Genomic DNA, 24,353 nt, shown 5'->3' with positions numbered 1-24,353 from the left:
ACCTCACACACATACACACACACACAGAGTGAGAGAGAGAGAGAGAGACTGGGGGGAGTCTTTCACCACCCCCGCTGGGCTTACCCACCGCACACACACACACACACACCCTGAATACCAATCTCTGCACGTGCCCCACACACCCCACCCACTGTGCGCACAGGGCCAGCTGAATATTCTAGGAGCTTTCAATTTTTCAGGCAGGTCTGTGAACCCCCTCCCATCATGCAGCGCCACCGTACTCAAGGGAGCTGGAACTTCAACAGTCATTAGCGGGGTCATCTCTAGTCCCTCAGGGAGGGACTTAAAAGAAAAGATGTGGATTGTCTTTTTCCCTTTTTATTCCCATTTCTTCTCTCTGGCTTCAGTTCCCCGTACGGCCCTGTCATAATTCCACTTCCTGTCTCCGAGGCCCTGGTGATATTCATCCCCCTCAATCTTGTCTCTTCCACCAAATTCACCAATCAAAGCCGAGGCCTTCCAAAGTACTTTTTAACTCCGATGTCACGCTTCTTACGCCACTGACAAAAGTGGTAACAGAAGCTGTGGAGCATCGGTTATGCCGTGGTAAAGCGTTTATCCACTTGTATAATGTGCTGTAGTGTGTGCACAGGATCAAATTGGGGATGTGCAGAAAATGGCTTCCAGCTGAAAGAGAAGGAGGAGAGGGAGGGGGTGGAGTCGTGAGGAAGATGGAGGGGGGGAAAAATGAGAAAACATTTCTTCTAACTCTTTTGCACTAATATGAATTCCCAGTGAAATGTCTGGCGAAGTAGGTCAATGGGATTTAGAAAGTTTGTGCTGTTTTTTTTTCTCTCTCTCCCCCTCTCTCTCCTCATACTCTCTTGTCAATGGAAAATGAGCAATGCGATTAGGAGAGGGGAAGATGATGAGCTAGAGAGAGTGAGTGAAAGAGAGAGAGAGAAAGGAGAAAGACAGAAGACAGGCTGAGTGGCGGTCGGGGCCTCTCGTCGGTCCCTCGCCAGCTGACTGTGAGACCAAGACAGAGGAGGAGGGAAGGAGGGAGAGCAGAGAGATATTCAGATAAAGGAAAAAGCAAGCCATCAGTGCTGTGGAGGAGGAGGAGGGGGGTGGCTGGCATCTCTTCATCTTGATACTGAGGCAACAATCTAATTACACAATTTCCCCTGGGAATATGCATATGAAGGTAATCAGTAAATAGAAAAGGTAATTATTTGCCAGAAGTCATACCCTTTGTACCTTTAAGCACTGCACCCATACATGAGATCAGGATTTTGCTATAATTTACGATGATAGTTTATTAGCAGCTAAATTATTTAGTTAATTTATAATAAGTAAATGAGTTTCTCGGTTGGTGAATATTTCATAGTGCCTGTCAAAATATAACAAGTTAAGTTTGGTCAAATACAAATGGGCCTCCCTTGGTAATTTGCCAGAATGTTCCTCCGGGCAAATCTCCGCCAGCGAATGTGATTGAATGTTACAATTAAACGTACTAATTCATTGTCAAAAGCAACTTATCTATACACATGATATATTTGGCGCTTAATTGGAAAGCACATTTAGAAATGGTTTCTTCGGTGACTTTCTACATCACAGCCTAATCAGAATAAATTCTGCCCTCCGTAATGAATTGAAGTTGAATATTCGTAGCCGGGGCTATTAAAGCGACTGGGAACAGTGAATTATTTAAATACTAATTAATGTTTTAAGCTTTCCAACCTGCAATAGGCACATATTATTCCTCAGCTCTCTCAAATGGCTAATTTTGACATTCACTAAGTGAAGAGCAACTTTTTTTTTTAAAAAACTCATAGTTCATTCAATCAATTCAACAGCAGTGGTGGTTCTTTCAGCTACCTCTAGTTGATCACACAGGAAGAAGAAATCCATCAATATTGAAAGACAGTTACTGGAGGAACTAATCAACTCCTGATTGGGAATTCGGTTGTCCATATTCGAGCTGGGTTGCCCCATCAAATCATGAAGAACAAGTGCTGTGTTGCTTTCAGTGCTGATTTTGTTTCAGAAGCAGAACAGAGAGAGAATTTGAAATTGCTGCTTTTCATGTTTTGACAAAAATCAATGTTTTTGTTTCTTTCTTTTTGATTTTCAAAGAATGAGCTTGATTTTCAGTGAAAGTTTCTCAAGCCCACAACTTGCTTGTTATGTTTGTCTAGCAAGTCAGTGTTTTGTGCCCCATCACATGTTATTACAGCTGGATCCATAATACTGCAGGGAATGAAAGATCACCGGCAGCCTCTGGCAGAGCCGCAGATATTAGATGAACTTGACTTCATAAGCCAAGTGCTGAAATCGGCCAAGGCGCGGTTCAACTTTGTGTTTAAAACAGTGTGCAGACGACTTCTAATACAGGCAGCGGTGGCATTATTCATGGTTCCACAATAGCTTGTTATTCATCATAAGACAAAGGAGAAACTCACTCAGCCTGACATAGATGGAGAATGGCCACAAGGGCATTATTCACATCTGTTGAAAACAATATGCACAGCCAACTGGATGTCACGATACACCATGCTTATTAATGCAAACACTGTCTCCCAACATAGAATATAAATGACATTTTCCTTCACATCAGAGCATAAATATTAATTGTGTTAAATCCATGATGTATTGTGGTTACGGGGCTGCTTTAGTGGCTTATTGTTACGGCAATAGGATGCATTTTATTAATCAAAACACCATGTCGTGTGCCACCACAGTCTTTAGAGTTTACAGAGAGTTGGATGTTCCCATTCAAGTGTAGTGCCCTTTGATACCACAAGGTGGCACTGTAGGCTTACAAAAGACAACATCTATAGGTTGTTTTCACCCCACTGATGATAAACATTGGGTTCATTTAAATTGGTATGTCACCAAATGTGAACCAAGGAATTTTCTCCAGTGTCCCCCTCTCCTTCAGTCACACATGTGCACATACGGTACCCAGGGCAAATTCCAAATAACTCCCTTTACTGTGTTGTCACTCTTGGCGCACACGCTTAACAAGGAAAACCTCAAGCTTTGTGGATTTTACAGCGCACCGTTACACAATCCACATAAATAATCCCACCTTAACCGCAGTATGTGCGGAGAATCGGCAGAAGGCCCAAGGGAGGCTTTTCACCTTGTTTCCTCACTTCTCCCTCACAGCGGGGAGTTTGCACAGCTGTCCAGGGCACACAAATGGCATAACACTCTCTCTTCCTGTGGCAGGGCATCTGTTGCTTTCAGTTGGCATCACTTCTGAGCCTACTGAAGTGTTTTATCCAGCCTGACAGCCTTATAATAGCTATTTGAGCGGATGGTTGTATTTCCTCTGGAATTAATGTTTTGTTGGGCCTTCTCCACACAGATAGGTGGAACGGCACTGCAGGTTTGCGTTTTGGCTCTCAGAGTTCTCCGCAGATATGGAGCTCTAAAATAACAAGTGTTTATTAATAGCTTCAATTTCACTTCATTAATTGTTGGTTATTGCAGAAAACATAGGTTGTACGATCAACAAACTAAAAGCTTTATCAGAGAGGTCCTGCCATCATTACAATACGGACTTTTATTCCCGTTTTTGTTGTTCTGGGGTATTGTTTCCCTTCTCCCACAGTAACAGGCATCTAAGGAGGCCCTTTTATACGCCTCTTGGCAATATGTGCAATAAGCTTGTTGAAAGGGTTTTCACTTTGAGTAACGGCATTGTGAAAATGATTTGGAAGAACTGTTAAGTTGGTTTCCAGACCACCACTGCACATGTGGTTTCCTTTCTCCAGGGGATATCTCCACCCGTCAGGTATGGCTGTATTTTTTATTTATTTATTTATTTATTTATTTCAAGTGGGCATGCTACACTTGTTCAGATTCACAGAAATCACAGAAATCAATATGACTTGTATTTTCTAGTCAAAAAATATACCATCAGGTGCCCAAAACATCTTGTTATCGCTCTCTGTCTACTGTATCTGTAAGGTTTAATCTTACAGTTTTACATCAACCTTCCAGTCAACATGAAACTTCCAAAAAAAGTAAAATGTAATGCATATTCAGGGCTGCATATCAGAGAAACACTCATGTGACTCTTGCACTGGGCTTCAGGGACAGATATGATGCTTGACAAGTAAACAGACTGGCAGTATAGGTACATGCCTACGGTGCACACAAGTAAGTTTATTATTTTTCAAAGTGATAACATGATATTTGTACTGACGCACACACACGTTCCTCCCCCAGCCTCTGTGCTGGCAGCAGCAGCTCGGTCTGGAAGGCTTACAGCTGGCCTGGCCCGCTGTGTGGGGAATTCTCCCCTCTTCATAAACCTCCTTGCACAGATTGACTGGGAATTGGGCAAGATAGAATACTAATTTCCATTCCGTTGAATCAACTTAACACTCTTTGGCCATGTCCTCGCATCCCCTGCCAAAGTCAGATTTTCTTGTGAAGACAACCAAGTCAGCTTACTCCTTTCTTTCCATTTCATGAAACATTTTCTGAATTGATAGGACATTCAGGAACAATCGTCGTTTTCAAATCTGGATGCATGTGTAAGTGCGCATGTGCACAGCTGACATACCAAACGAACAAACAAACAAAATGTGTATGCAACAGCTGTTAGTTTATTAGGAATGCATGGAAAAGTGAAAACGGTCTTCAGTCCTTGGTGTGAGTTTTGTGTTTCATAATGATTTCTGCATACTCCTGTCCCGAACGGTAAATGGCTCGAGTTCGCTCTGCTTTAGAGAGGTCCACATGGAACAGTCCAAAACGAACGCTGAACCCATCTGACCATTCAAAGTTGTCCAAGAGCGACCACGCAAAATATCCCTGGACGTCGACACCATCTTCTCCAATAGCTAAGCAGTCGAGGACACACACAGAGCAAGAAACATGGAGAGGAGTTGTAATTGTGCACATATGACAGGAGTTAATGCAAATGCACTTGTTTTACAAGAGAAGTTAACCCCTGACTGCTGGCATGACATGTAAAGGGATTAGCATCCAGTGAGCTGCTGCTATTAACTTTTCTGAACCGAGCGAACCAAGGGAGAGATTTATGTCCAACAAGTTATGACTATCTTAGCCTTGTTTACACACAGCTGCGAGTGCCTTGGCAAGTAATGTATGAATTATGCTTTCTGCGACTGTTAGGGATAAAGACAACATCTTTAATCTCTTACCAATACCTTTTACTCAGACAATAAAAGGTTTGGAGCAGAAGACTGTAACATATAAAAAGTTTAAAGAATTGCAAATCTCGCCAGAAAAAGCTTTTTGTGACCAGTTATTACACATACCTACTGAGGAAATGGAAAACAAAAAATGCAAAAAAAGGAAGGAAGGAAGGAAGGAAAAACACTACCCAATTAAAAGGAGAATTTTAGTGTTTATGTCTCCTAGTAAACATCAGGTACATGGAATAAAGACAATTCCACCTATTTTACCACAAAGTCATACAAATACAATAGGAAATGTTTTAAGTCATTATCCTATGTGCTCTAATGGTTCTATATTGTCTTAACACAGAACTAAAGTGATTTTCTATAAAGCTTAGATGTCCCTTACTGCATAATATGTGACCTCCAATAACAAGCAGAGATGTTTTGGTGGTGCATTTTCTTTGACTGATTAACAGTAAATGCCAAGTAACATGATTATATAGATTAGGGAATTGGTCAGTGGGTTGATAAATGGGTCATCCTGATGATTTTTGACAGTAAACGAGTAAAAGAGGGAAAATGTGTTAACAGCATTAAGCAAAAGGGGAAAAAATAGTCAAGGAGGAGCTGATAGTAATGTGTCATGTATTAGCTGATGAGTAGAATTTGGGCATAGAAAATGTAGTAAAAATAACTAAGCCCTTCGAAAATATAACCCGTTTTTTATAGAATTACAGTCTATTGCCACAGAAGCAGAATGGCCATCACTACACACACTTAGTGTTGTTTTATTTCAAGCAGAGGGAAACTGACAGAGAGAGACAATCTGGTGATGAGGAGAGTGAATGCAAACACACAAGCATAGAGCCAACAGCCATCACTCGATGCCTGGATCCTGTTATAATTGTCATGGAAATCTGACTAGCACAAACATGGTTTAAACTCATTATGTTCTTGGGTGCTGTTGTTTTTCAGTGGCAGACGTTCAATATGCAGCACTTGCCAGCCATTACCTTTAGCCACTTCCAAGATAGTGTCCCGGTAAAACGCACAGCGCTGCACATCCTCCGTCTGCACGGGCCCCGTCTGAGAGAAGCCATTCTCTGTGATGTAGACTGCAGGGCTGTTGAAGGTGCCCTGCAAAGTCACAGGTTCAGACATCATAGTGCAACAAGGCGTCAAGGCTGTCAGACATTCCAGCAAGAGACAAAGTGGCCAACAGTGTGCAGTGTGTGTGTAGCTGCATTTCAACAGTGCCAAGCTCAACTTAATGGCCTGTGACAAGTCACAACAGCAGGAAATTGCTCGTTTGCAAATAGTTTTCACCCAAATAACCGCTTCATTCAATGTGACAGCACTAATGAAGCATCAATGTGTTTCTAGAGGTGTTAAAAGCAGATTACTTCATGCAAAATTGATAGCAAGACACTAAACAAATGTCAGAGTTTTCTGCTCATTTGGCTGGAGGTAATTTGTCTCTTAGTTGGTCTGTAAGGGAGACACAGAAAAATGATTTCACATTTCAGCTGATTGAATTCAAAGTCAAATTGAAGGACACGGGCAAGCCCATTTTTGAGTTTTTTTTTTTTTTTTTCCACCCTTAGTGACGAAGACCAAATGGTAACTGCCTGCTTCCAGCTTCATGCAAAGTACAAATATAAACCAAAGCTGTTGAGGTATGATTAGGACTGGGCAATATATCGAGATGGTATAGAAAGATATGCAATACCGTGGTACAAAACTAGATATATTTTTGGATTTTCATTATTGTAGTATCATGACATGGCATAAGCGTTGTCTTCATCTGATTTATAGGCTGCATTACAGTAATGGATGCCATTTTCTGCACACATTAGACAGATATGTTCTTTTATTTGTCTCTGTCTGCTTAGTTATATCCACACTACTAATTATTTGTCAAAAAGCTCATGTGCAAAAATCTCAACCCTACAATATTGTCACAATATCGATATCAAAGTATTTGGTCATGGATACAGTGATAATCCTTTTCATTCATATCACCTTGCCCTAGGTATGATCCCTAATTCGGTATCTATTTTTTTATACCTTCATACCTTTCTGACATTTCATCTGAGGATATGGTGAATGATATTATTGTGTATATAATTTATTTTTTAAGTAAAAGCTGAGCTGTTGATGACAGACATCATTGTAGCATGTGTGACATTGTCTAGCCTGCAATGCTGGGTGTCTAATACACAGTTCGCCTACTTAGACAAGTCTTGTTGGATTTAAATACTTATGGCCCAGAGAATAATGGATAATAGATAGGAAATAATATTATGGCAGTGCGGTGCACTACCATACATCACCTCAATACAGCATCTCCACATCAGTTTAACGGGAAGATGAGCTTCTGTATTTTTGACGGCAGTGGAAATCATACTCTTGGGATTTTTAAATACCCTGGAGCAGCGTAATACGGTGATACCGCCCAAGCCTAATCCCTTATGACAAAGACCTTAGTCTCCCTTTACCTTGATGTACTTGAGGAGTTTCCTCAGACCATGAGGCACCACAGCAAGCCAGGACACTCCACACACCGGCCATGATGGATCCAACACTTCCTCTGCATCTCGGTCAGCCTTCATGCACAGCATCTGTCCACACCCTCCTCCAGGCTTCACGTTACGGGACGTGTAGTAGTTCAAAGCAAAGAAGTCCGCCGTGCCCAGAACAGAGGGTTCATCTTTGGAGAACCTGGGCAGCCTCGATCCGCCATTGTATCCCAGCTTCTTACTTTGAGCGTCAATGGCAGATCTCATACTTTCCGGATAATCTCCAGTGACAAACACAGGCCAGGCGAACCAGCCCAGTGTAAATGCAAGGTACCGCTCAGCAGCAGCGATGTCCTCTGTGCTTGCTGGGTCTAATGGCTCAGCCCAGTCACTGTTGATTGCCAGTGACACCGCCCCCCTCTGTGCTGGCCTGTAGAGGGAGTTATAGCTATGCCAGGCCATGGCATGGGCTCGGAGCATGTTGTGGCCCACCAGGTAGGCAGCGGTCCCCGGTTCTTTAAGCCCTGGCGCGTGGACACCGTCCTCATGGCCCAGTTTGGCGCACACGTACGGCTCGTTGATGGTGATCCACAGTTTAACACGGTCCCCAAATGTCTGGAAGCAGAACTGGGCATAGCTATCAAAGAGAGCTGCCATACCTGGTGATTTCCAACCACCCTGGTCCTGAAGAGCTTGAGGCAAGTCAAAGTGGTAAAGGGTGACCATGGGTGAAACATTACAGGACAGCAAGTCATTAATCACCTTGTTGTAGTATTGTACACCTGTTGGACAGAGACAAAGGACAGTCGTAAACAGGGTAAATGGTAAAATAGGACTAAGACTGTGACATTCAACATTTACCCCCTTTTGTTTTCCATGACTTCTACATATATTATAGTTTCATGTCCAATTTTTTCAAAGTTGCCACTGATAAGATGTTTTAAAACAATATATGTTGCAGAAGTCAGTCTTTATTTCAAATACTGTATATGAGTCTCTCTAGAAAAAGTGAATAACACCTTTATTTGGCATTTCTGCTGTATTCAATAGCGGCAGTGGAGAGAGACAGGAGAGGCAGGAGAGAGAAGGGGGATGACATGCAGCAAATATGCAGAAAAAGAGGCTGGATTTGAACCTGGGCTGGCAACTTGCATTTGTTTGATCAAAGATGTGGCTGTATATTAAGCAATTTTCCATTTTCTTCACCAGACTTCACCAGACTGAGACAAACTGATGCATGAGAAATCATAAAAAATCCTCATGCATCACCTGTGTGCACTACTTTCACTACATTGCTAAAACTTTTCCAAAAAAATAAATAAATTATAAATTGTATTTTTCATAACTGTACAGAGCTGTGATTCAAATGCAGCTGTTTCTCTGTCCTGCATTCACAAATAATATCCACCAGACTTGTTATAACTCTGACTTGTATTTTATGTTGTGTAACTCTGGCACTGATCTCCCAGGGATACCATGGAAGTACCTTTGTGATTGACATGCTGTGTGGTCCCATCAGGCAGGAGGCGGGCCCAGGACAGAGACAGACGGTAGTGTGTTAGTCCAAGCTGCTGGATGCACTTGAGGTCCTCCTCCCACAGCTCGTAGCTGTCGCAGGCCACATCTCCGCTCTGCTCCCCGAACACTCTGCCTCTCTCACCGTGACAAAACGTGTCCCAGATACTCGGTCCTTTACCGTCGGCGTCCCAGCCACCTTTACACACACACACACACACACACACACACACACACACACACACACACACACACACACACACACACACACACAAATGTTTGTTGTTTTTTCTGCATGATGTTAAGATTGCTTATGTATGCATGACATTTCTCAAACATATGTAAACCTATACTTTTTACTTTTGCTGTTATTGGCATATCATCAGAAAGTTCAGATCAGATTAAGACAGCTCTTTTGGAAAGAGTGCAGCAGAAATATTATTTATAACTTTTTTTTACATGCGAATTCAAGTGTGTCCCGAGTAATTACGGTGATAAGGAAATTCCTGTTGTGTTTTTTCATGGGTTATAACTGCATCAACACAACATGTGGGCCAACATAAATGTGTCAGAGGAACACTACGCCTTGGGTTTGAATGGAGTGTGCTTGCAACAAGCAGCGACCCAACTCTGGCTGGGTTTACATACCTTCTATTTGATACGCAGCGGTGCCCGCTCCCCATGCAAAGTCACATGGGAACATGTTTGCCATTAGCGGTCTTAGATCGACTGACACAAATCAGATTTTGGATATTTCTGGTGGAGTTTTAACTGTTTGCACATTCAGCGTCTGACCGATCCAAACAAATAATCTGAAATCAGCATGAAGAACCGAGCGGCGCTTCCGACTCAAACACTGGGAAGAGGAGTGTTGCCTTTACTTTCCGTCGGATGTTACGGTTTTTACGCTCGTGATTGCGAGGAGCGCTACTGAGATGAAATGTTCAGAAGGCGGACGGGGTTGCAGATAACTCGGCACTTGATGGTAAAATAAACATATCACTATGACATTTTTAGTACTTTACAAAAAATGATACACGTTTGTATTTAGCCGTTCATTTTGTGCATTTGATTTAAATTCGCTCCTATTTATTTTGACGCTGCAAATTAGCTCCGCGTCCACTTTATCGCAAAAAACAAACAAGATTCTCCAAAAAAATATATACCTTTCTAACAGGGTCCGTTATGTTGTCTTCTCACTTGGAAGTTTAGGATTGGGAATGGGATGTTGGGGTGAACTTTACAAGGAGAGCATGAAAGCAGCACGTTGCGCTCCGTGGATACGTCCAGCACACGTCACATACGTCAGTTTTGCAGTGCGTATTTTGGCCTCGATGAGACGGGGAATTGTTTTCTCATGACATGTGTTGATCATTTTGTGGATAGGTTTATTTTATTTTTAAGAAAAAAGTATTCACCCGCATTGTCCAGTGTATAAATGAATTATGTGATATTGTGACAAAATTGACATTTGATGCATTACTCCAGAAAAAAAAAGAAATAAGTGAAAGAAAAAGTTGAAAAAGAAAAAGAAATAAGGTTGAGGTAGAGTGAATTAAACAAGCAAGTAAGTCTCTTTGTATTCAATGACATGTTTTTGATTTATGTTGCACACTCCTGTTCTGCTCATACAATGACCAACCACATACTTCATTCCTGCTTCAGCTGCACCAACAAAAATAACATCTCATCTCATCTTCTGTTGTTGTTGTTGTTCAGGGAGATTCCTGTTTGCAGACAAACTCTTGTCAGTGGACTCCGGGCTCCTGCAAGGTCCTGACAACAAACCTAGATTAATTGAAATAGGAGCATCATGGCCTGGAGGCACTGGCTTTCCTGGCTTGTGATCACTGCAAGGTTATCCAGTGTTTTCCTCCCCTAAAGTGAAGGCACTCACTCGACTAGATCACAACAAAAAAGACGAATAGGCCTCTGGCGCACAAATCCTCTTCTTCAGCAGACCCACCACCACCCCTCCTCTGACATTGACGTTATGAAAGCATATTATTTTGCTCCATGCTCATTTTTCATGGCCACTGTTTCTTGCAAGCAAGCCTGGACTTGTTTGAGGCCAGCAAAGCTGAGAGCAGGCTGGATGTATAGGCCACAGGAAGAAAGAGACACAATAGGAAGAGATAGACATCAACCGCACATGCAATTCATTTATAGCCTATGGTTACTGGCTTGTTCATAGCATCTCAATTATGGCTAATTATAATGTTATGATGTTGTAATATAATAGTCTCTACTACGTAAAATATGACCATGTAACCATAAACTGACTAGTTATATTACTATAGTGTTGTTTTGGTATTTTTACTTCTTCATAACACATGAGACAGTTTCACACCGGCTTTTCATGGATTTATGCCATCATGATGAAAATAATGCAAACTCTGGCAGATGGTGAGCAGGTAGGGAGGCAGTCCATTTGTGTTAAGGGGTACATGACGTCACGGGTTAGGGTTAAGGTGACCAGTTAGGTGAATCGGCCCGGAAGACAGGCGAATTTGCCTTCAAAACAAAAGTGATGAATTTGTCACCTCCAGAATGAATGGGTGAATGAATGAATGAGAGAGAGAGAGATTTTAACTAGTCTGACAGGATTAACTCAAGGTTGGCTATTTGAAGACTAGAGGCTGTGATCCCGATTGTAAAAATTGGGATGAAGATTAATACGCAAATGACTTGTGCACTTTTCCTTCATGGACGTTCACTCGTCTGTTTCTCTTCTTGCTGTAACCTACTGACGGAGGTCTGCTTCCCAGGACGACACATCTAGATTCTGCAAACCTGATGTTGTGGTATCTACATCAAAATGATTCTGTTTGAAAGTTATTTGAAAGTACTGGGACAAGAAAATCAGGGGAATTTCCAAATCTGAGTGATTGCCACAGCCTACAGATTAGGCCTGCATGGCTCAGGAACAGTGGCAAACATGCCAGTCAGAAATAGCTACATTAATATTGGGAATTTTGTCATGTAAGATTACCTGTCGATGCATTAGAATTAGGCAGTAGCATTATCTGCTTTGCATCTAATTACAGTGTGAGATTCGCTGATATTGATTTGGATTCACTGGGATTTAATGGAATTCGTCCAGCTGGAGTAGAACGGACTTTGCCACTTAAATCAACATGCCAGGCTGGGCAAGGTGCGGATTAACTTCCGTATAAAGCGACTCCAATTCCACCTCTGTGATTCATTCACACTGTGCGCCACACTAGGCCTACTAGCCCCCCCCCCCCCCCCCCCCCCCCCCTCCCCAAAAAAAAAAAAAAAAAGATGAATCATTTCGCTGTTTATTTTGGAGGCAAATTCGTAGAACTTCCGGTGCCTTCCAGGCGCCCTCTGGTGAGCTTGACGCAGCTGGAGTCACGTTGACTAGAGGGAAAACTTACTTTGAGTCCACAGTATTTGAAAAAGAGAGGGTAGTCAGTGTTCAATGGCAGGCATGAGTTTTTCCAACGGAGAGTATGGATTTCTACACTGACAGGGTCTTGCAACAAAATTGCCTAGAACGACTAACAGGAAGTTCCTCCATACTCACCTAACCTTCGTTCATGATAAGTGTGAACGAAGTATCAGGTTGGGTGACCAGGACGGCAAAATCAAATCGAAACTTCGAGAAAAATCACTCAAAATACATCAGATATAGGGTTATGGTTTTATAATAAGACATAAACTCAACGTTCCTCCTTTATTTACTGTTTTGTGGGTTGAAAAAGTTGCACGAGACGTTCGTCATGTAGGGTTTTATTTTGAAAGACCATACGGGATATACTGGTTTTGTGCTATCTAGCTTGACACTGGTGGGACCCGGGGCAGGACTATGGGAAAGGACTTCTCAATGGGTAGGGAAGTGGCAGTGTAACTTTCTAAAGAAAGAGGGGGACTGAAAGAGCAACAACAGCCACTTTGGATATTCTTCATTTCATTGCGGGATGTAGCGTAATACACTTTGTTTACGGAAGACTCAACTCAGGAAGGCTTGTTTATTGCGCTTTCGTGTATTTTTTTTTTTCCTCCTGAGTAATTTCCTCTTGGAACTAAACCTGGATACCATTCCTTTGGGGTAAAGTTGAAGCTTTACAGAGAGAGAGAGAGAGAGAGCAAGGGGAGAAAGTTTACTTGCTTTTCCTCGGTTCAGTATACAGTCCACAGAGTCGGGAAATATCCGTGAGAAAGTTTGAGAGCTTCCTGAAGTTAGCGCACAGTGGCGGCGGTGGTGTTGATAACCTGGGATGACTGCAGCCGTCTCCCGCGGAGCAGACAACACTCTCGCTCGGATCCGCGCTATGGCCAACAAAGAAACCCCCTCAACACTTGGACAAGTTATTTTATAACCAGTGGACGTATTCAACACTTGTGAATTTTTTTTCCGCTTTGGCGTGTTGGAGGAAATGAGCACCACATCAGGATGGAAAGGGAATTATAAGCGAGTCGTGTGGCAAACAAAGAAGGACACCTCAGTCGGGCTGAGCGCCGCCGAGCCAAGCCAAAACCTTGCGAGAAATGGAGGAGGAAGGTTCATTTGAGCCAAATGAGATTATCACAACATGACAGAGGTTTCATTTTTGTCTCTAACGGGGTCTATTGAGTGTGTCTTACAGACCACCTTTTCATAGCATACCCTATTGCCAGCCGCCCTGCTCTATTTATTATTTATACATTCTTTTCTTTGCCAATGCTGCAGTGGTTTTCCAGCCGTGTTTGAAAATGAGGGTGGATCTGTTGCAGTTGTTTGTGATTTTACTGCTCGGCGGCGGCGGCTCGGCCGTATCATCTGATTGCAAATCATATGATGAACGCTCAAAAAGCGCTGGGAAAAGCCTGCCGTCGGACAGGAAAGTGGTTTGCAGCAACATGGAGCTCCATCAGGTGTTACCCCCAGACTCCTTCCCCAACAGAACAGTCACTTTGTGAGTATACAGGCAGCAAATCACAGCTCTTGCACCACTGATGCTGCGCCGGCAGACTGATTTGAAGCCATTTAGCCTAACCCCCAAGCCTGTTTATTTCTTTCATTAAACTTTGAATACTGACCTGTTTATTACCGCTGTATTTCACCAGTAGTGTTGCAGTAGTAGTGCATTAGACTACAATGCAATCACCATTCTGTTCTATTCTACAGACCCTAACGATGAATCAGACTGTGTGTCTGTGCAAGTCAATAATAGCCTAAGTTTATAGTGGCCTTATTCCCAGTGGCATCATATAATATCCCTATTATATCCCTAAGGGGACTTTACACACTTCTTTTACCTTTGTCTTTCTGAAATTATTATTGGATTACCACAGTTCTTCTTCATGAAGGAAAGAAAATTTACTACTGCCCACAAGACACATGCCATAGATGAACTTTCACATAGGTGCTTTGTCTTATTCATAATTTTGAGTGAAAATCACTCCATTGTCTGACTTTAAAAAACAGATCTAGGTTAGAAAGAAGTGCACTGTTATAATTGTGTCCATTCTTTATCACCCACATATCTCCTTTTCACAGCAGCATAATGCAGTGGTGTAAATGTAAACCCAGTGTAACAGTAGCCTCATGTCTTTCTGTAGTCTGGTGATCCACACATAGGAAGGTATTTTGGCTATTAAGACAGGGCTTACGCCCAAGACCTATTCTGTCCTCTTCCTATATCTCAGTGGTATTTTAATAGGTATAGCAGCTGACTGGCTGTGAATTGATCCTGGTGGGGTTTGTTCCATTGCCTTGAATATACACTTCCTGATAGGGCTACATCTGGTTTGTGTAGTGCACTGCATTTGGCAGCACATCCAAGTAAGCATGAAGTTGGGACCAGTTTTGCTAAAATCCACTGAAAATCCACTGTGTTGCTTTCACCAGTTGATTATTATTAAATGGGAGATCTAGCTAATTCCCACTGTTGTATTCTAATCTATTCCAAAATGTGATGTTTTATGATGAGAAACATAATGAATGTCTTTCACAGCATCATATCAGCCAATATTTGAAAGGCTTATTGGTACAGCTGTCAGTCTTTGTTTTGGCGCCCTGACTCCCCAAAAGGATGAAAACACACTGGAAGTTGAGCATAAGTGAATGTCCATTTCAAAACCCATCCATGACCCCACTGTTAAAAAAAAATCTTGTAAACTGCAGAGGCATTTATGTAAGTGTGCTTTAGAAATACATTGATTTCATTTTAAGTGTACATTTTGTGCTCGTGGTGAGCATGGGGGTATATAGAGACCAGGGGCGGCGGGGCCAGAAAGCAAATGATAGACTGCTGGGAAGTAAACAAAGGAAAAGAAATGGCTGGTGTGAGTTATCTTCTTAGTTGGATCTAATAAATGGATGTTGAATCAAGACAATATACTCAGGCGACTACAGTGTGACACATCTCTGGTGACAATCTCGTATTAGTTACAGAATAGGAAAATTGGAATTTTTAAATTACACGTTTTGGATTACTTTTACATCTTCGCTGTTGAATACTACCATAACTAGGGAGGGTATAGCTGCTTAGCTTTGTCAGCTCAGTGAGTGAATGAAGTTGCCTGCGGGCCTTTTCTCCAGTTGTGTTTGCTGTGTCTGTTGTCTTCAATGAGCTCGGAGTCTGTCATCTCATTCCTATTGACAGTGACGGATTGGATGTTGAGCCACGTTCCTCATGGCTTCGCATTGAGCTTAAGCGCCGTGACTCAGGGATGGCCTCCACAGAACAACAAAGATGTAATTAGAGAGCCCAGACAGCAAGCAGTGCATAACTCTCAGGAATTCCTCCCAGTCCCCACTTAACTTTCTTTGGGTTTCTGGGTATTTTTTTTGACCTCCTTTGTAAACAAATTTTACAACAATAGCGGTTTGAAATCTCCCTCCATGGGAACACTCCCTGCAGAAGAAAGTGTCAATGAAACAGAAATTCCCGTTGACTACATAGTTTGTGGGTGTTAATTTATGACCTGTAAAATGGGCCAGTTCTCCCTGGAGGTGCTGTGGTCCAAGGGCCTGTTTTATGGCTCTTCCACTGTCTCGTAGTGGGGTTGACAGTGGCCTGCCACGGACACAGCTGGTGTGGACTTAAGTGAACTGAAGCAAGGGTCTCAGCTGCTCCACTAAACCCTTTCCCGAACTTGAAAAATCAGTCATTTACCTGGTTTGGCCAACATAGAGCCCAACACCTCTAACCAAATATGTCCCTTTGCAGACCTGAAAGGATAATATTTAGTTTTTTTTTCCCAAGAAAATGAACAATAATAAACATTACCATGCAAGAAAACTGAACGAGCCAACATTTTTGAATGCCATGTGCTTTCAAGAATCATTCCTAAAAGGATATTTTGATTATTTTGAATAAAAAAAAAGCCATGTTCTCTGAATGTGTTCATGTGGACCTAGATCGAAATGGATTGCATAAGCATAACTGGCTTTCATAAGTGTCAGTAAACACATTTCTCTTTGGTTTGTTTCATTCGGAAGTTTCAGGCAGAAGTAAAAATTTTTCATTTGTAAACATGACACAAAACGACAACAGATTTCACACGTGACTTTTTGAACTATACCTTTCTGGGGTAATGTTGTTATTTCGTTGATATGGCAACCGTTGCGGTACAGTTCCCCTGTGATCTGGATGATATTCAAATTGGCAGGCCTTCCTCTGCATGTTAATTAAAGTCCTTGCCAGAAGCTGCAGCAGGAGTTAGGTGTTATTAGAGACCCATATATCATACCCACCCTTTCTTTAGACGTACACTTTCCTGTTTTCCTCTTTAGCAGTCTGGACAGTGCATCTGAATTTTAATTTGAATCCAAGCTTTCCAGAGAGAGAACTAGTGATTGAAACCAAAAGTGGAGTTGTTTGAATTTTTTGTTGAATGCTCTTCAGGCTATGGTGACTTTGTCGAACCATCTGGATGATCGGTCTGACTCCATGCCAGTAAATTTGCCCCAGACCAGGGTGGAACAACCAGAGCCCTCTACTATTGCATGTCTTACTCTTTATTGTGAGCATACCTGGCCTGCACATGAAGTAGTAACACAATAAAGTATCATTTTAACCGACTTAACTGATTGTGTGCGGTATTAGTTCACCCTGAGTGTGAATGCGTGTAGTTATCCAGTGCAGTTCTCCCCTAGTTAGGGCTCTGAATGCCTCTCTGTAGAGGAGGGATGAGTGATGCATTCCCTGCATTTGTGCTTTCCAAATGATACCGCATGCCAGAGTAATCTGAGAGGAAATGACACAAATGTGTTTACAGCTGGCCTGTCCTCCCATGTCAGTGCAAGACTCTGCTAAAACTGCAAGGGCTTGAATGTAACCTTTGCTTCAGATGGTGGGATAATTCAGGTTGCGTGCATAGTATGTTTGGGTGTGTACATGAGTGATTATTCTTGTGTACCTGTTCATGTTTCAGCCCACATTCCCGTGCAGACAGGAACTGGAACTGACTAGCCTATATATAAGCTGGCTGTTCTTAGTCTTTACTCACCTGGCTCATATTTCTTTACAAGGCTTGTTTGGTGTAATCAGGATCCATTCTCAGAAGCACCTGGGTCGGATCGTGCAAACAAGCACATCTGTTTCTGGCCCCTGCAGTGCAGCGCAGGGACTAACGTAAAGAAGAAAGCAGGGATTTCCTCGCTGGTTGCAGGAAAAGCACGCTGAGGTTGATGACACCTTGGAGTGCAGTAAACTGTCATGGTTCACGGCAGCAGAGACCATGAGTTAAGGTCACACACGCATCTGGTTTCCTTGAGACTTAACTTCCTTTATCTGCCACTGGAGCCGACCAAAGTGAAGTCATACCTGTGGAGTAGCTTTGCCTCAATTTTGTGAAAAATATTTCCACCGATGCAATTTGTATTCATACAGCAAAAAGTCATACGGTTCTGAAACCAACTATATTTTTAAAATGTACTCACACATCCCACTCCTTATACCAGTCATCTGATTTGTTGATCTAACGCCAACATTAAACAGCTGCCCCACAATGCTGGGAGCCTTTGATGTTCTTGTGTAACTAGTAACCAGGTGTTTGCTGTCATGCATGTCCGGTGGTAAGAGAGGTTTTGCTTTTTGTGTGTGTGTGGTTTTCTTTCTGTTTTCCATGCAGGCCTTTGGACAAAGGCAATGCTCCCGTGTTTTCATTTGCACTTCTGCAATGTTTGCAGAAGAAAAACAAAAAAAAAAATCACAAAGGAAAGGCACTGACAGCTGCATATTGAGTCAGTCAGTTCACAGCCTTTCATTATGCAGACCTGTCGAGCTTTGAGTTGGCCAGCTCGCAGTGAGGTTTAATCCCAGACAAGCTATTCAGTTTTGTGCACGGACCTGAGCTAAGTGCATATGATGCCTTGCTGGTGTGAGTTCATTTACTCCTGATCTGCTTTTGTTATTGTGTTTGCATGGTGGATCATTTTTCCATTCAGCCAGAGGAAGCTATAAGGTGAATGCCTCCTCCTGATAGCTTGGCTTGTTGGATGTTGAAAGGGGATATTGTCAGGCTTATGACTTTAGGAGAGTGATGAGGCAAGGAGAGCTTGTATGACAAGCGCTCTTTTCAGCTTGCCTCAACAAAAGTGAATTCCTTTACAGGACTAGATACTGTTTTTCCCTCACTAAGACTGTATGCAGTTGTAAGTAGTGAGCAGCTGGCAGTGTCAATACACAAGGGCTACAGTACTCCATGGGAAAATCAGATGAGAATCCACTTTGCCAGAGGTTATTTGGTATAATTTCACATATTTTTGTGCTAGTTTGTGAAGTGACAAAGTGTTAGATTGCAAAAAGAATCACCTTGGCAAGTCTCCCCCCTCAGCCCCTCAGCCACTGGCGCACTCCCTTTTTCCACCTGAGCTGAGGTCCACTTTTCCATTCACTGTATTCACAGAGGAAGTCACTCCAGAAGGGATTTATGAACTCAAATGCAGTCTCAAAGTTTTCTGAAACCCTCTTGAAGGGTCACAACTCTGTGCTCTCGGGAGTTCTTTGTCCGTCTCTTGAGTATAAAGATGGTGTGGAGAGAGAGCCCCAGTTGGCCTTGTCCTTAAAACGCTATGTGCCTGTGAGGGGCTTATGTAGTGCCCGTCCATGTTAAGTTCATCTCTGGCTAACGTTGTGCTTACAACCTGATGCCTTTGCTTTCAAAGATGGAGTTTAAGTGGAAAAGAACACAGGCATACTCCCGAGACATATATTCCATTTGAAGACAATGGTAACTATAGGCCATTGCAGTTTTTTATTTTATATTACTTTCTTTAAATCAAAGGACAAACCAAGTATGTCTCTCCAAACAGCAAGAAGTAAATCTAAGCTGAATTTCCCAAAGCTTACTATTCCAAGAATTACTGCCATAAAACTTCAGAAAAAAAAAAAATTAAACCATATCTGCCTTTGAGATTTACAACACCTACATCAGGGGGACATGGTTTGAGATTTGGTCAGATCCCACTGCAGCTTGTTCCTGGCTTGAGCTCTGGCAGGTCTTATCTATGCATCAAGATAAGGGTGACTCCCCTCCTCCATCGTCTCAGGCCTAGCCCAGAGGAATTTCCACAGACTGGGCCGGCAACCGAAAACAGACAGTCAGGAAGCTGTCTAGCTACAGACGTCCTGGGGGTGGTGGACACACGAAATGGCAGGGCTCTGCACACAGATGACCACACGCTTTGCTGTAAATATCTGACTAATGCCCTTACACTTAGGGAGATTAAATATTATACTTACTTTATTCACTAAACAGTATAAATGTACAGGAACTTGTTTTGGTGTCAGTTGTGCACAAACTAGTAAAGATGCTAGGGAGCTCCTTCCTAACGTGGGAAATAAATATTTGTACAGTGATCTGGGGTGGGCCACAACGTAATTGACTAATTAGGAACTAAACAACATAAATGTGAATGTCCTGTACTCTGATATACAGTCCTTTAGAGATGCCATGATATCTGAACTTTGTTAGTTGATACCAGTTTTCAATACCTCAGTAGAGCTGATAGTGCTGCAAAAACAGAAGACCCTTTCAGAATTTGCTCCATGACTTTAAAAAAAAAAAAAAAAAAAAAAAAAAAAGATTTGTATAAAGACTAGCAAGTGAACAGGGATTTTATCTGTTTCTATTATTTAAACATATAGGCTAACACTAACCCACAAGTGCAACACTGGCTTGTGGCCTTCAAGTAGAAAACAAATCTGCCCAACAAAATACTCATTTCAAATTGGAGAAACTACACGAATGTTATTCTACATCAGTAAATACAATGGCATGATTCTGATTCGCAGTCCTATAAGCTTTTCTGCAACTTTTAATGTTTCTGCTCTATAAACATAGACCAAAGCTCCATTAGAATACAGAGGGGAACAGAGTGAGGGATCAAGTTGTATCGATCGTACAGATACTGTAAACTCTACTATTGATCATTTTGGTCAGCTTTGGTGTTGACTTGGCACCTCGGTATCAATTGATTCTTGTCACATCCCTACAGTGCTTATTCAAATAGCCCTCAGCCCTGGACAGATTTTCTCCTGTCTCTTATGTGCTTGCCCTGTCCCAGCTGGGAAATAAATTATATTACGGGTCAGCAATGTTCTGTCCAATGGGAGTGTGTAAAGAAGACTCTGTTTTGCAGCCAAAGCAGCTTCCATCACACCGAGGTCACACTGCTGTCATGAGGGAGAGGAAGAGGGAGGGACAGGGCGGACGAAGGAGGGTAAGCATGCAAAGGAGGGAGGGATGGAAAGAGGGCAAGAAAAGGGCTCATGACTCTCAGGAGAACCCTCTTACACGGATTTATTTTGACGATCCATAGAGTCACATGGTTGGAAGTGTATATTTATGCAGGCGGATTTGAATGACTCCCAAGAAGTGTTGTTTTAAATTCATAATCTACTCTGTAAGCCTAATTACATAGTGTTCTGTGAAGATAAGCTCTAATATATATAAATTTGTAAGAAGCATTGGTCTCATTTGCGCTGTATGCAACCTCAAATCACTTTTGTGGTTTGGGACTGAGGATGTTTTGTTTGTTTTCATAATCCAGTGAGCAAAAAAAGAAAGAAATATTGTAGAAAGTCAGCATGGTTAGATGTATTTGATTATGCTGAGCCCCATGGCCCTAAATTCAAACAAGCCCTATGATCAACCTATCCCTGTGTCATACATGATGATCATCATCCATAGGCGCAGGACTTGGGCGGGCCAAATTTTCTCTGATATAAATGAGAACTTTGTGAATGAACACTTGCTGGGAGGCCCAGCGTGTCTGCCTGTATCATCAGTTCGTGATAGAGTTTGCAGTCTTCACCTCACCATGTTTTTACATCTGCCATTTCAGCGTGCAGAAGCCTGCAAAACACACGCCGTGAAACACAGGAACTGTTTGTGTGCACACTCTCCATGAGTGGTTGGGAGCCAAAAAGTAAATCTCCAATGAGTCTCCACTGGCCAACCCTGTAATAAAACAACCCCTCAACACCCCATAATGACTCCAATCTGGCCCCGGGTTGTGGGTGCTGCTAGCATGTATGTCACCCACCACATCCCCTCCCTGCTAGCCAAAAACATACACTAACCACAAGTCCTTGCTTGGTTTTCTGCCAGAAGTTAGCGTCGCTATTGATTTACCAGGCCTTCTGGGAGAGGTCTCAGACATTTAACTGTCACGGACTGAGGATGGAGCTGCTGCCCTTTGCTTTTTTTTTTGCCCTTGGCTTTGCACGAGATTCCTGAGCTTGTCCATTGCACTTGGAGTAAACTTAATAATATAAGCTAGTTTATTACATATTTAGGAACTAATCAAGAATCACACTTCCACATGGACTTTGTCTCAAATTGTCTTTATTCTTAGGGTGATGATGCTGAAAATGACATGACTGATATCTGACTAAACAGGATAGTCTTCCATCGCTTGCTGTAAGGGAATGTTGAGTATCAAAACCCAATTATGGATGCCATTTAACACTACTGGGAATTATTTTATCACACTCTGTAACTGATATTTTGACACTATAGTGCAATCGAACCACAGCTTAAATAGGATTGTGCATTTTGTCTTTACAATGGCATATTTTACTTGTTCCAGTAGATGAAACTTTAGATGCTGATGTAAGCACCCCATCTACAACATGCTCTTTGTTGTAAGATAGCTCCCGTTTGGCAAGTAGGTCAGATTCAGTAAGGATATTGTCAGGCATCTTTTTATGAGTATTGAAATTGCAGGGAAGGAGATAAATCATACATTGTCTGCAAAAAAGGAGGCTCAGAACTGTTATTGGAGTGCATTCAATGGCGGTAATACTTTTGAGCCACTCTAGACATTTGGCGTGTTACGTCGCAGCGAGCAAACATCTAACACAAGTTCACAGTTGACCCTGTTGGTGATCAAACATATCCCTGTTGCTAGAGCACATTACTTATTGTGGCATTTGGACGGGAAAGAAATCCTGGAAGCGCCTCACCAATGAGTCACTGCTACTGCGGATCAGATTATGATACCTTTACCCGCAACAGCCAAGGGGGTTTCAAGGAAAGATTGCACGTTATCTCATTTTGGCTACCTGTTTGAAGAGTGTTCAGATGCTACCAATTTAACATGAAAGAAAATAGTCGGCTGAAGATCATGTTGTTTTTCCTCTGATGTCTTCCTGGCAGCAGGGAACGTTCTGTGACTAGGTCTCGAAATAGGACAAAGGATGAGATCTGACATAATATTGTTATATGTCAATAAGCAGCAGTGTGGCACAGTGCTACTGGCTGTGGAAAGAGACACCTGGTTCTATCAAATTCACTTTGAAAATTAAATCAAACACATACATTCCCTTGCTGCCAACTTGAAAGCTCTGTTGGACCTTTATACATGAAAATTGCATTTATTTTACAAACGCATTCATATTTAATTTGACTTATAATAAGTGCAGAGTAGTTCTTCAGCTAGAAACCACTACTGAGACTTAGTTACACACAAGAGCTCATATATCGTGCGAGACACATGTTTCAAGACACAAATTCTCCCTCCAATTTACCCATAAGAGGCTTCAGATTAAGATTTTTCTTCCAATACTGTACAACAATGCAACATGGCCTGTAATACTCATCCAACGCCTCACTGAAGCTACAGCATACTTGTAGTGAGTGAAATATTCAAACCCAAGATCCCATTTTTATGGCTGTGCAATTAAATCAAGTGGAAAACTATCTAGATGCCTTGTGGATCATTTATACACAATTCTGTGTAATTCAGCATGACATATTTGGTGTCTTTGGGAACATTGGAATCTTGACTAGAATTTAAAATAAATTTGTGTTGGTTTGAACAAAGCTTGGCCACGTAACATGGGTTTGTAAAGATGAAGCGACTGGTGGGGTGGAAGAGATTAATAAGTTAAGACCGTAAATGGTGTGCTTTTAATTTGCTGACTGTATTTCTGATTTTTTTTTTTTGTCACCTACAGAATCCTAAGCAACAATAAAATCCAAGAACTCAAAAATGGATCCTTCATTGGATTGTCTACATTGGAAAGACTGTGAGTATGACTATTGTTCTCTTTTCCTGAAATGTATTTGCATGAGCAGTGCTATATCAGTGTTTACAGTCATGTCTTTGCATACTCAGTGGCATTCTTTTGAATACTTCCCTCCCCAAAAAGTTAAGATGAGGATTTTAATCTGTGGTTGGAATACAAATAAGGCTAAGAGGGACATCTTAGTTTCAGTTGTTACCATCCAGCGTTCCTCGAAGCAGACACATACACTTATCTGTGTCCATGGATCTTGGTCGTGTTGTCAGACAGCCAGGCAGTATTTCATGTTAAACCTACCAGTGCATTAGCAGGAACTATCCATCACTCCACGATTGATGCTGGCGGAGTCGGAGCTTTGTAAAACACACACTGGCTTCATGCCAACAGAACATCCAGGTCATAGAAAATAAGCAGGCATCCACACAGCACTTAGCCTCAGTTAAGAATATCAGTTCATGGCGGAAGACCATGTGCATGGCACTAGAAATGGCTAATTATAGGTATCGGCCTCAGGGGATGGCCGTTGTCTGCCTAGTGACATGCTCACAACATGCAGGACAGTGAGTATTTGGGGGATGGGGCCTGTGTTCCTCACAAGGAGTAGCACAGAGAAACAACTCCACAACCTGTCCTAGATATGCTAAGGCAAGATTTGTGAATTTGATGTTTATTTTATGGATACTCCATTGCTGGCAGGCTACAGT

General features: G+C 42.1%; 2 protein-coding genes across 3 annotated transcripts in view; one reads left to right on the top strand and one right to left on the bottom strand.

Moving 5' to 3' along the window:
- Positions 1-4,566: 4,566 nt before the first annotated feature.
- Positions 4,567-10,025, bottom strand: gba3 (glucosidase, beta, acid 3). The gene is made up of 5 exons (XM_030075886.1): positions 9,809-10,025; positions 9,132-9,359; positions 7,625-8,427; positions 6,140-6,263; positions 4,567-4,823 (listed from the first exon to the last, which is right to left on the bottom strand). Exons 1-5 carry the CDS (start codon positions 9,870-9,872, stop codon positions 4,621-4,623), a joined length of 1,422 nt encoding a protein of 473 aa, XP_029931746.1. The 5' UTR covers positions 9,873-10,025; the 3' UTR covers positions 4,567-4,620.
- Positions 10,026-13,053: 3,028 nt separating this feature from the next.
- adgra3 (adhesion G protein-coupled receptor A3) overlaps positions 13,054-24,353 on the top strand; it is a 32,947-nt gene continuing 21,647 nt past the window's right edge. The window contains exons 1-3 of one of the 2 annotated variants that reach the window (XM_030075884.1): positions 13,054-13,728; positions 13,857-14,082; positions 23,581-23,652. In XM_030075884.1, the coding sequence (XP_029931744.1) occupies positions 13,704-13,728; positions 13,857-14,082; positions 23,581-23,652 (323 nt within the window). In that variant the 5' untranslated portion in view covers positions 13,054-13,703. Of the gene's footprint in view, positions 14,083-23,580; positions 23,653-24,353 lie in introns of both variants that reach the window. The other variant, XM_030075885.1, reaches the window with a different exon arrangement.

The sequence above is a fragment of the Myripristis murdjan genome, chromosome 18, assembly GCF_902150065.1.
Source record: "Myripristis murdjan chromosome 18, fMyrMur1.1, whole genome shotgun sequence".
NCBI lineage: Eukaryota > Metazoa > Chordata > Actinopteri > Holocentriformes > Holocentridae > Myripristis > Myripristis murdjan.
Note: the sequence above shows the minus strand (reverse complement) of the source record. Positions and strands in the feature narration are given on the sequence as shown.